The sequence below is a fragment of the Clarias gariepinus genome, chromosome 21 (assembly GCF_024256425.1).
Source record: "Clarias gariepinus isolate MV-2021 ecotype Netherlands chromosome 21, CGAR_prim_01v2, whole genome shotgun sequence".
Taxonomy (NCBI): Eukaryota; Metazoa; Chordata; class Actinopteri; order Siluriformes; family Clariidae; genus Clarias; species Clarias gariepinus.
In genome coordinates, this window is record NC_071120.1 from 20,806,195 (window position 1) to 20,819,433 (window position 13,239).

General features: G+C 37.3%; 1 protein-coding gene across 1 annotated transcript in view; it reads left to right on the forward strand.

Moving 5' to 3' along the window:
• arl15a (ADP-ribosylation factor-like 15a) overlaps positions 1-13,239 on the forward strand; it is a 74,934-nt gene that overhangs the window by 19,844 nt on the left and 41,851 nt on the right. Inside the window, exons 2-3 of the mRNA XM_053481480.1 lie at positions 8,170-8,314; positions 9,606-9,665. Of these exons, the coding sequence (XP_053337455.1) occupies positions 8,170-8,314; positions 9,606-9,665 (205 nt within the window). The remainder of the gene's footprint in view (positions 1-8,169; positions 8,315-9,605; positions 9,666-13,239) is intronic.

Here is a 13,239-nt window from a genome sequence, read left to right on the forward strand (position 1 = left end):
TGTGCCACAATAAATGTAATAATGAGGGAAATGCTTTCCTGATCTTAGACGCAATTGCAATGGCTTTAATAAGGATGGGGAGTGACATTACCAAATAAGTGAAACTATGTTGTTTTTATTCTAATATTTTCAATTTCCCAGTAGATTATTGAGACCTCAGGAATGAGATGATGGAACCGTCACTGGCTCCCTTCATGAGACCAAGAATGCAATTGCCATTGTGCAGACAAAGCCCCACGCAAACACTTAGCTCTGCAGTCTCCGAGGTGGAAAGAAATGAAATGCGAGCCATGTTCGTCTGTGTGGTGCTTCTCTCTCATTTGCCCCCTTGTTTATTGGCTCTAAAAATACGACACTGTCCTCTAAAATAGACACTCTTATTGACAGACAGCTCAGCAGAATGAGCAGTTAGGCCGTCTATCCTCAGGACTGCAACCCCCTCCCCGCTGGTGTATGCTCGCCAGTCTCCGAGGGTTAAGCCTCTTGCTTGCGCTATGCCAACAGTCCTCCCGAAGTGGGCACCCTGACCGGTGATGACCACTCATTTCCAGATCCAGCGCAGCGCTAACAAGTTCTTTTCTCTTGAGAGAATTTAGCAGACTACCACTTTTTTTCCCCACATTGTGAAGGGCAGACAAGGTTCCCCACAATCCACCGAGGGCTCCATTCAGGAGAAGTTGGCAGGCAAATGAGTTGTTTTTGCAACGGGGCATTGTTCTGTGTTGGTTCGATCAGGTTTGAAGATTCAGTATTGCGGCACTGCTGAGTGGATTTGGCCTGGCTGTATTCCCTCGTCTGCCGCGGCGAGGTCTAGTGCTGTTAGATCATTGTTTTCCTCCCAGAATCTGGACCTCAGCCAGATCTCCTAATTACATCAGCCGTTGATGTCTTGACGTCTTTTTTTTATGGACACATACGTTATGGACTTTTCTTGCACTTCTGAACAAAACTTTTCCCTCCCTTAAAACATAGCAGAGCAGTGTTACTGCTGATATCAGCATGAAATATGTACATACCCAAACCTCCTAATTTAATTAAGTATAACTACTTAGCTTCTGCTCCAACATCAGTGAGGTAATGTCTTGATGTCCTTTTAGACAAAATATTGCAGCCAAGACACTTTCCTTCCGAGGCTAAGAAACACTAATAAACCTTTGTTAACCACAATATTTCCTTCATTTTCCCAGGCTGTAATTAATGCATGAATACTTTTCAATCTTGCATATATCCCATACCATAGATACTATATTACTGTATAAAGGGTCTTTTTAGGACAACTACTAATCATTCTAAAATGCCTCCAAGTAGAAAGGCACCAGAAATCCAGAACCCTTAACCATAAAAATGTGCCTTAAGGAATTGTTTTTGCAAAGATTGTACACACTGTATATTTACAGAATAGACACATTTTTAATTATATATTAGATTACTACTTTCTGTAAACAAGGTATAATAAAGCGTATTATTTCAGACATGATGGCGCATACTGTACAGTTAAAATAGAAAATAGACAATAAATACATTTATTACTACATAATATTTTTATTTGTTAATAGTTAAATGTAGTTATGTTGTAGAAACTCCATGAATCAAGTTCCTGTTTTACTTTATAAAAATCTTTTGGTTTCTCTCTTTTAAAGTTATTAAGACATAAAAAAACTTATGTTACAGAAAGACTCCAAAGTCATCCATCCTAGAAACTTTCCCATGTGGAAAAACTGTAAAGGTAAAGCTTTATTGCTAATTGTTACTCCTGCCAAAAATGATAAATATGGAAAACTCATTATGGAAAACTTCACTATATCAAATGAGATGGTCATATGCAACTCTGCATAGGTATTTAAATTACACTATGTCATTGTTGTTGTTTTTGTGTAGTAAGTGTTAACTTGTTGTTGTTTTTTTACTGCAAAAGTATTTTCACTCATATAAATTCAGAAAAACATTGTGACTTGGGCATTGGTGGCAAATGGGCATTGGTGGCTCAGTGGTAGGTTTCCCGGCTACCTGGATAAAATGGGAGGGTTGCATCAGCAAGGGCATTCAGTGTAAAACTTATTCTGCTGTGGTGACCCCTTTAAGGAAGCAGCCAAAAGACCGACTGTGAAGACTGTGTTCTACTAGAACCCTGGATGGTGCTGATGGTGCTGACCACCAGGCGCATAAAGTGGGCCTTCCGAAGCAATTAAATAAACAGTTTGCAGCCTTGACGTATCTTTTAAGCTTTTGTTCCTAAGCTGTCTAAGGCAAAAGTCAAAGTTTGTGGCTTTATCAGACCATAGATCCTGGAGTGCAAGGAATTCTCAAACAGTCTCACTAGGAAGGAAAAAAGTGGCTTGGAACCGCTTTGATGCTGGGGTTTAGCCCTTCCCGCATGAGCAGTCATAAAGCAGCAGCCTTCGTGAAGCTGGTTGAGACACTGCTGCAAAACTAAGGCACTGTGAGCTTATACATGAATCTCATTTTTATATAAATTTAAGGAGAATGTAGGTTCAAAGGAGCAAATATCCATTAGGATATACTGGACACTGCTAACAAGGACAATTGCAAATAAAAATTTTACAAAAGCAAAGTTTAAGTGAATTATTACTTATTTTCAATACTTTTGAGGCGTAAACATTGAAAAACTAATACTTATTTATAAATGGGACAGATATCATCTGGTATGCTCTACCCACAAATGCTGACCCCCATATGCTGGTTGTGATAATTACTTAATATGTTCGTAATTAATATTATTGTGCATATCTATGACTGTGATATGACTGATTTATGACTGTCTTTACTCAAAATGGTCTTTAAACCTCACGGCTTGAAATCCCCCATGTTATGATCTTTTTGAAGATAACTGGGTTTAGCTGCTTTCTGAACATTTCTGTAATGGTATAAACAGCTAGCCTGTGGTTGTTGTTTGACGACCTGATGGGTCTAAAAAGGTCGGAGTTCCAGGACTGAATTTATCATCTGCTTTTGTGCACTGTAAGTGTAGGGACATTGGCGGGGATGTGAATGGCTTGAATTCAATGTTAGTATATTTGGTCGCTAGACCTCCCGGCACTTACAGAACCAGATGTCCAGGTCGCTGTGTGACAAAGCGGAAGCATGTGCTCCTTGCTGACTGATCATGTATGCTGTGTGTTTGCTGTCTGAGCCTGTAAAAGTGATTAGTGCTTTTTAGAGAGAGTAAATGCCAAAAGACAATCACTTGTTGTTTGTTAGTGAAATAACATGATGCCAAAAAAAATATATATATATATTTTTATATATACACCCAGACTTAAACTAGTCTGTTAGATTTCACTCTGTTAGATTAGTCTCTATAGTATATAATGATATAATGATCGTTTTCATGGTTCACACTATGTGTGCCTCCTAATGTCTCCCAGCAGGCCTCCAGTCAGAGACAGTGATTCACAAACTGACACGACCGACACCAGCCACCAGGATCTCTCTCTCTCTCTCTCTCTTGCTCTCTCTCTGTCATAAAAACAATGATATGGAAAAATAAAGTCGATCACAATATTAAACAGTTGAGTTCAAAAGGATAATATATAATTAAAATTACAGGGCTTTTGTTTTTACCTTTATAGACTTTAGTTAAAACCAGTATGTTATATTTTGCTCATGTTTCATCAATGTCTCACAAATGATAAAAGAATAATGGTCAAGTCATATCACTTATCAAGCCACATTTCAGGTGATCCGAGTTATGCATATTTTCAGATTCCTGGTTCAATAAGCTCTATTTGAATAACAAGTTTATTACTATTATTATGACCTGTTGCTGAAATATGACGATAGTGAGTTTGTTCATAGAGATTGCCTCAAAAAAGAGGAGACTCTCTGCATCAGCCAGGTGGGTTTGTAGTAAAAAAAAAAAAAGTTTTCTATCATAACTGGAGTAACTAGCTTGGATAGTGTTCATTAAAGTGCCTTTAAACCATCCTTGTATTGAAATAAAACTTTCTCAATTCTGTTAAATGATCAGAAAGATTAAGAAAGTATTTATCATCTGATTTTCACCAAGGTGAAGATTTGATAGCAGCATAGTGGCTTAGTTGTTAACACTGTCGCCTTGCATCTCCAGGTTCCGGGTTCGATTTCCGCCTCGGGTCTGTGTGCATGAAGTTTGCATGTTCTCCCTGTTCTTGGTGGGTTTCCTCCGGGTACTCTGGTTTCCTCCCACAGTCCAAAGACATGCAGGCTAGGCTAATCGACGTTCCCAGTTTGGCTGTAGTGTGTGAATGAGTGTGTCCATTCAGGGTGTACCCCACCTTATGCTCTAAGTCTCCTGGGATAGGCTCCAGGCCCCCTGCAACCCTGTATATAGGATAAAGGAGTATAGATGATGAGCGAGTGAGTGAGTAAGTGACCATTTGATACATTTCACCTATTGCACTCTATTGGCCATAACACAAAACTAACCTATCTGACTTGTATAAAGTTCCAAGTCGATTTTACAAAGCATCATTTTAGTTGTAATATTGAAAAGCTTAAAACTACCCAAAATGACCTATAATACTGAAGATCATTATAATTTGTTAAAATAACGCTTAACATTATGGTATCACCAACATGCTTCACTTTTGGCATTGTGTTTTCAGGCTTTGGGCTTTTACCATACAGTATGTAGAGCTCTGTTTCAAGACCAAAAAAGTCAAATTTTTAATTATTATCAGAACAGGGAATGTTTTACACATGGCAAACTTATATGGCATGCCACTCTTTCTTGAAGCTCTGTGGAGTCTCTGGGCTTAGCTTTTTAGCCATGGATCTCTCCGACAATTTGATTTCCATCTGTTTAAATTGTTCTTTAGCTTGACCAATGGCTTTTTTTTACCTAATCACTGACTTTTAGTGGACATCCACCTTTAGGCAGAGTCATTATTCTATATTCTTTCCATTTTTAATGATTGATTTAATAGTGTTCCATGGGGTATTCAAAGCTTGGCACACAGTTCTATAATGCTGTTAATCATTATGCTGTTAAAGGGCAATGTGAATCATTCACTTAACATCTGAGCGTGTTACAGCATAACAGTGTAGACCTGGTTCTAGTGAGGCTCATGTGTTTGACACTCATCTGCTTGTAACTGAGGCAGTGTGAGGGTCTAACCGCACAGCTGATTTTTATAAAATATATTATACTATTGGGAAGGTTAACATATGTATGAAAAACACTTACAGTATGTTGATAAGCAGGAGGCATGACAGCACACTATTAACGAATCAGAAATGTTTTTTCTTGTATTGTTAATTACAATTGTGTAGCACTTATTTTAATATATTAATATATTATAATATATTAATATATATAATTTTTCTTTGTTTTTAGAGCAAATATAATAAATCTAACATATCATAGAAATCTAAGGTATGTTGCGATTTTGATGTTACAATGACATTTTGTGGAACTTTGGCTTGATCTGGGGGAAAAAGAAGAAAAGAAATGGCATTGAGATAAAACATTATAGCTTGTATAACTTTTATTGGGGCTTGGGCTGGGGAATAAGTGTTAATGGAATAAAAACGACTTCTCTTTTTTATCTATTTCAAAGCGAAGTTTTGTGGCAGTCAATAGTAAGTCTATCAAAGTGTCCGTTCGGATTTATTGTGTGTATATCGTACTCCTCGCTCTAAAATGGAATATCCCAAAAGCTGTCCAACAGAAGTTTTGTAAATTTGCTACGTGTTTTGCTGATATTCTACCTCTTTAAAGTCGCATGTGTACATTGATGAGCAGAACATATTGAAAATGATAAGATAATGATTGTCATAAATATGTTAGCTACTATGTTAATATTCACATATTTTGGTCATCCAATGCATAGCATAGGTTCAATACGTTTTGTACAGTGATCAAAAATGTTTTTGGCACAAATCACTAGAAGACTTACCGCCAAGTCGTGCTCTTTGAAGCTCATAAAACATTTCATAGCTCTAATACTTTTCTGTCATGTCAATATCTGTGTTATATAATGATATCAGATATCAGAGCTTGATCAACATGGTCGACCTGTTAACACTTTGGCATTTGTACATAAGAAACCACAGCTGGTGAAACCATTCTAATGTTAGTGCTTTTGGGGGATTTCAGATAACCAGCCTACATACATACATTTTGAATACTTGAATAGTCTGTGGAGAGACACTTATTGCAGCTCTTGAACATAAACTGAAGCTCTTGACCTGTATTTGCATGATTATTTGCATTGTCCTGCTGCTGCATGATTGGTTGATTAGATAACCGCATGAATGAGCACTTAAATTGTGTAAGTGTTCCTAATAAAGTGGATGGCAAATGTATATTCACTTTCCACTCACAATATCGCATTAGCTTTTGTGTTATGGTATGTAATTATCTATAATTAAGCAATATCACACTATAGAGAGTGCTGTTATGCTGGATTATTTTGAGCTGCACCCTCATACCTAAGACCGCATCACAGCCGTGATGATATCCAGCACGGGAGTGTTAGCACTAGTGTTTCGAGTGTGATATTGCTTTTATACAATACAACAGATCAACAAACACAATTTACTAACAGCAGATTATTATTTAATCAGTTATTTTGCTCTGCAAATACATATCTTTCCACAACTAATGGAACTAACTAACCATGACTGGTGGAGCTAGTGGTTGACATTTAGTGTAATTAACAGGAGTGAAAGTAGATTTAAATTCTTACTGTTACTAAGTTAAAGAGAGAAAAACATGAAGGTGGTCGATAGACCTATAAATCTTTATTTAAATTCCTTTTATATTTCTACTTATTCCACTTTAAAAAATCAGCTAGAGTAAATTCTGGGTTCTGGGGTTGAATCCCAAATAGCGGTAAATGGAAATCTAGTGCTCTAGGATGTACAATCCACACGCCCACACAAGTAGTGCCCTCGATTAGGGGTTAGGAACAGATTTGAGATTCAGCCTTGCGTTATAAGCTAGTTATCTGTGTAGCTCTTAGCTTTGGGCATAAATGAAACACGGAGGCAATTTGGAACACTTTAGAAGCAGTTCTTAAGTAGAAAAATTGTTGTTTAACATGACATAACATTGTCGGATATGTTTTTATTGCTAAAAGTGCTTCTAGGACTGACTTGTGCTGGCGACCGACACATATAAGTATAATTACACAGTTATTAGAACACCTGCGATGGGGAGTGATACATATAGTTAAAATGTGTGATCTGTCTAATTATGACTACGCACTAAGTAGTGCCCTTGATCAAGGGTACAGATGGATTTGGGATTCAGCCTTGTGTTAGAAGCTAATTACGACTTAGCAAGCAATTATTAAGTAGACAGTGTCTTGTTTAAAATGACATAAAATTATCAGATGTGTTTTCTTGCTAAAATGCGTACGTGACAAGTTTTGAATTAGTGATGGGTCGTTTATAAACGATTCGTTCTTTTTGAGCGAGTCTTTAACATGACTCAGAAAAACGAGTAGTCTCGCAGAGTGATTCGTTAATTTTCTACAGGGTGCGCATGCGCAAAGCATCGCAAAGCCTCCGTAGGTTATGCACAGGAAACAGAAATGAGTAGTTACCTTTGAATCTTTGGTCCGAATCGTTTGTTCTTTTATCACGTGACTCCCACAGACACTATGCAGTGTAATAGATTTAAAAGAATGAACGACTCGGACCAGAAGATATGAGAGGTGAGCTGCTCGTTCTGTTTATCATAATATGTCCTTAGCTGCATTGTAATATTTTAATTACTGGAACTATTGGCAAAATTTGTGTATGTAGACATGTTGGGGGTCCTTTTATAAAAAATTTAACATTTTATTTTATTCCTGATCAAAAGAATGAAATGAACTAAATGACCCAAAAAGAGATTTGTTCACAGAGTCACTAAAATGATTCAAACTTGCCATCACTATTTTAAATGTGCATTTTGCCAGCTAACTCCTCGGTACTGAAGACTTTTCATCCAGACTGGTACTGACAGTTAGTGTATTTCACACTTATAGAACACCTGGGATGCAGAGTGATGCATATAGTTAAACTGCCCAGTGACGTTACCATCCATTATCACCACTTATGGAATACCTCCCATCAAATCAGACTGCTCAGTCAGAAGTAAAGTTTGTATAATACACAGTATCACTGATAATTAGTTCTAAAATTGCAATTTCTGTCGTTCTTTTTATTTTTTATAAATAGTGTTTTAGAAAGCTGTGCTGTAAAGGTCCCCCCTCTCCTAGACCAGAGTATGATGTGGTGTGTATTGGACTCAGCGGTGCTGGCAAGACCAGTCTTGTGTCACGGCTCTGCAGTGAAGCTCTTGATGACATTGTACCCACGACAGGTAAAGTTTTAACATAATATTATTGAACATAGTATATACAACATCAGAAGAAGGTTTACAATTTAATTAGGGTTCATTAATAGATTTTATTCATGTACCACTTGTACAGTGTATGAAAAAGTATTTGTTCCTGATTGTTTTTTTTTTTCATATTTGGCACAGTTTAATTATTCAGATCATCAAACAATTTTTTATATTACACAAAGATAAACTCTCATTTAGCTGCTCCAGTCAAAGGGTCGCTACAGCGGACCATCCAAACCCCTTGGCAAGTTTTACATCAGGTGCTCTTCCTGACACAAGTATCCCATTTTTTATCCAGGCTTGGGACTGCATGGTAGGAAGGGGTGTGGCATGCCACTGATGTTTGAGCTCAAACCTGCATCCTCAGTTTCCACAACAACCTAAAACCTGAGCCACCTCTCCCTAACATTACACAAAGATGACCTGAGTAAATACAAAACACAGTTTCTAAATGAGGATTTTATTTATTAAGGTAAAAAAGTAGTCCAAATATGTGACCTGGACATAGGTGAATAAGTAATTCCCCCTTCTAAACATAATAACTGGTTGTGCTAAGCTGCACCAACTGCAATCAAGCATTTGCGATAACTGGCAAAAAAGACAACAACAGGAAGAGGCAAATACAATTTCACAGCATAAATTACATGAAATGATCTTCACAAACTGCTTCATCCATGTCAGGGTGATGGTTGACCTACCCTGGGAAAAATGGGTGTGAGGCATCCATAACAGGGCACAATACATCAATACATACACACATTCACACCAAGCGCCAAATTAAAGTGCAGACAGTTGAATCTCCACACTGACTATGCCCGAGCAACAGAATTGAACATGAGACACCTTTCACCAATAGTGTTACATGCTCTGTGTCACTACAACGTACCGACATTGTTTAGCCGGCTCATATACATTACTATATTCTCCTCTATCTGCTGCTCTTTACTGTAAGATCTTTAAACCTCTAAAATTCTTGCATGACACTTTCACTATCACCTGATGTGAACTTGATGAAACCTGCCTCTGGTGTAAAGTCAAAGTAGCAGGTTAAGACCTCAACCACATTTGTTTTGAGTTGCGTTAATCATTCCCGAATGTTCGCCCCTTGTCTCTGCGTGTATTGTTTGAAAACAAACATGAGGTTAGTGGTGTGACTGAGTACATTTTTTGCTTCTTCACTTGATCTGGAACTGATGATGTCATCGAAGTGTTCTGTGCCAACAGAATTTTGCAATATTAATCTGATCCTGTCATTTTTTTTTCTTAGGTTTCAGCATCAAGGCAGTGTCTTTCCCAAATGCAGTACTGAATATAAAAGAACTTGGAGGTAATGTGAACATGTATCATATTATTGTTATTATTATTATTATTATTATTATTATTAATGTTGCACCTCTCCATTACGCTTTAGGTTCTTTTTAGGCTTTTACTGCATGGTTTAGAAAGGGTTGAACTCAATTAAGGCAATGCTTTTCTGGTCATAGGCTAATACTAAGAACTTATACAGCTTTAGTAGCTGTCTATGTAATATATAAATATTGTTGCACTTGTTTGTTTAATTTGGAGTAGTATATATGTATATATACAGTATATTTACCTTTTTTTTTAATTTACTACCAGAAAATATCATCAACAACTGTACTCACTTTTATGACATCTTCCTAAGAAGATGCTTATTTTTGGTGCTCTTAAAGAGCTAAAAAAAAATCCTCCAGGCTGAGAATGTGAATGTTAGTAGTGACCGCAGTCAGGGTGATTTATGTGTTTTGTGGGATGCGGGGGACAGAACAGGTGCGCTTCGTATGTTGACTCGAGGCCCGACTAAAGCGCAACAGAAACATCAGCACCGTTAAAACAAAAACAACTGAGAAAGAGAGCATGGGACCACCAAGGGGAAGCCGGACCAAATTTGGTCAGAGGCAGAAATGTATGTTGACCATGAAATAAAGATCTTCCAGTAGGTGAGGTCAAAGCCCGTTACGGATGTTTTCATATACACCAATGCCTCCAGAGCTTACTGTGATGGCGTTTATTTACTGTCTGGGGCTTGTCAGTGCTACTCTCAGGCCTCAGAGGGGAGCGAAAATGCTTACACAGAATACCGTACATATGCATGGCTATATCAGGTTTTTTATTTCGTTGTTAGTATGGTGTTATTTGGAACATATCAAATCAGTTAAATAAAAAAGGGATTTGAATGGTGATAATTGTGAGAATCGAATTATAGCGGTTAGCTAAATGATTTTATAATAAAAAAAATTACAAAAATCAACTTATGCACATTAAATCAGTCTTTTCACACCTTATTCGCTCATTTGGAGTCACTTCTTTCTATCTATCTGGTCTCTGCTTCCTGTTATTGTTAACTTTTCCTACACGGCTTATTGGTTTGACCCAGTCCTGTTTTCTATTTTTTTTTCCTACAGTGTGGTCGTCTCTCTCTGGTTCTTATTAAACAACTTTTGTTCACCACTTCTGGGAGCTTGGTTTCATTTTTGTTTGTATCTGGTTTTAATGTGATTGCTAATTGTGATCTCTGTCTGTATTTCTGTTTATTAATTATAAGTTAAGTTCAGCCTTTATTCATTACACATACATACAGTATCCAAGCTTCTTGTTAGTAGGCAGGGGTCAGAGTGCAGGGTCAGCCATTTTTATGGCGCTCCTGGAGCAGACAGGGTTAGGGGCCTTGCTCAAGGGCCCAACAGCGGCAACCTGGCCGAGCTAGGGCTCGAACCGCAGTCCTTCCGATCAGTACCTCATAGCCTTAACACATGAGCCACCACTGCTCACTGATTATGCATATATCAACAATTTAATCATTTCCGCCTCTCTGACCACATGCTATAAAAGTGAATCTACATAGATGTCCATCCTGCAACATGTTACAAGTTGTTTGGCTAACAGTAATCCCCTGGTCTTGTTCCAGGCTTTAAGTGTCACGTTTCGGTGAGTCTATGTCCACCGTGGCCTCAGGTTCCTGGGACTAATAGTTAAAAAAAAAAAAAAAAAAAAAAGCAGCACCTACGTATCAGTGCCGGCAACACAGCATAGGTCAATGATGATAAAAAAAAACAAATACGTGCTTATATGGAAGCCTTGCCGGTGTGCCTTAACAGGGGTGCTTCAGAATCAAACTGTGTATTTGTATTTGTCCGGTAGAACGAAAGTTATCATTACTTTATAACGTGTTTAAATTTACAACTACCGGTATAAATTTAATTAATATATTTTGCTTAGTCATGTTTGTATAGTTTGGTAAAATTAAATAAAATTTAGTTCATCATATTGCCCATGTATGTCACCCTACAGTATATTGCACAATCCTTAGCACTATCTATTTTATTTATTTAAAAAAAACAGCAAAACAAAAATGGTTAAAATGCTCTGAGTTTTTATGGGCTACTAAAGTGTTTAATAAAGTGTTTTGAGTTACTGGAACCTTTATACGCCTATTGCCAGCTTGAACTGGTTCCACCTGCATCATTCTGTTTAAGCTCTAAAGGCCCTTGTGATCTTGAGATCATGAGATCTGCTAAACATATGCTCAAAAACAGTGCAGTGGATTAATTGCTTTAAAAAAATATGTTGTATTGTTGGCTTGTACCATACATGTGTAGTGATAAATAAAGTTCAGTAAAGTTAGATCTGATTTATCTATCTATCTATCTATCTATCTATCTATCTATCTATCTATCTATCTATCTATCTATCTATCTATCTATCTATCTATCCATCCATCTATCTATCTATTTCAGAAAGAGAGAAAGAAAAAGAAAAGGAGGCTTGTGAGGATGATTTAGACAGACCCTGAACAGATTGAATTCAGATTGTCAATCTGTCTCTCTCTCTCTCTCTCTCTCTCTCTCTCTCTCTCACTCTCCTTATCTGTCTCGCTCTGTATGTATGTATGTAGTTTGAAATCTCATTTATTGCCCTCCTTTATGATGCATACCCCATGCTGAAAAGTCCATTTTTTTTTACTTTGAACTGGCAGGGATGCAGCTTATTAAAACCCAGTCTGACGTGATCCAAGCTGAAAAGAAGACCATGCAATGAACTGACTAAAAATGCATCAAACACAATATAATTTATTTATAATGTTTCAAATTAGCCTAATAAACCTTTTCTACTTGATAGAAGTATTCTATTTCTCCTTCCTGTTTAATTAATTTAGGTTTAACTGAATTGAAAAAAAAAAAAAAAAAAAAAAATCTCACACTCACCTACCTTTGCCTGGGCCTTGCCAGTCCTCCATGTTTCCCTGGTGAGATTGCCCTTCATTGTCACCTTCACATGTTCTTAGATTGTAGACTCAGATCTGTCACAGATTTTTTTCTTTCTGTATAGCTGCTTATGTGTACTGACTCTGTATAGGCTGTGTATAAAATTTGGCTTGCCCTACAGTATATTACAGGAAACATTGCCAGTGGTGAGAGCAGAAGATAACCTTTTCACCTACAGTATGTGGACACCTGTATTACCGCCCACTCTCTTTCCAGATGCTTTAGTGTTGTGAACTATTGCTACCTCTAGTGGGTGAAACCAGCTGTTTTTTTTTTTTGTACCCATTTTTTTTTTTTTTTTTTGCCCTTGGATGAATGATCAGATCAGACAGAAAGAGTGAGTAGATCAAGGCTGCATGCTTGTGGCATGCACAAGTACTGCGAAGAAATTATAGGAATTCCTTGGATCTGCCAAGTTATTTCGCTTAATTATAGGGTTATAGTTATTCTTACCTCACATGGTGGAAACATGTTAATGTTACTATATTGTTCCTCTTTATGCCTGATTTCCAGGGATTTATTTTTATTTCAACGGAACTGTCATAATGGTTGCAAAAACGCTTGTCAGAGATGGAAACTGTACTTGTTTTTGTTCTGCTCTGCTGCTTAGGCTTT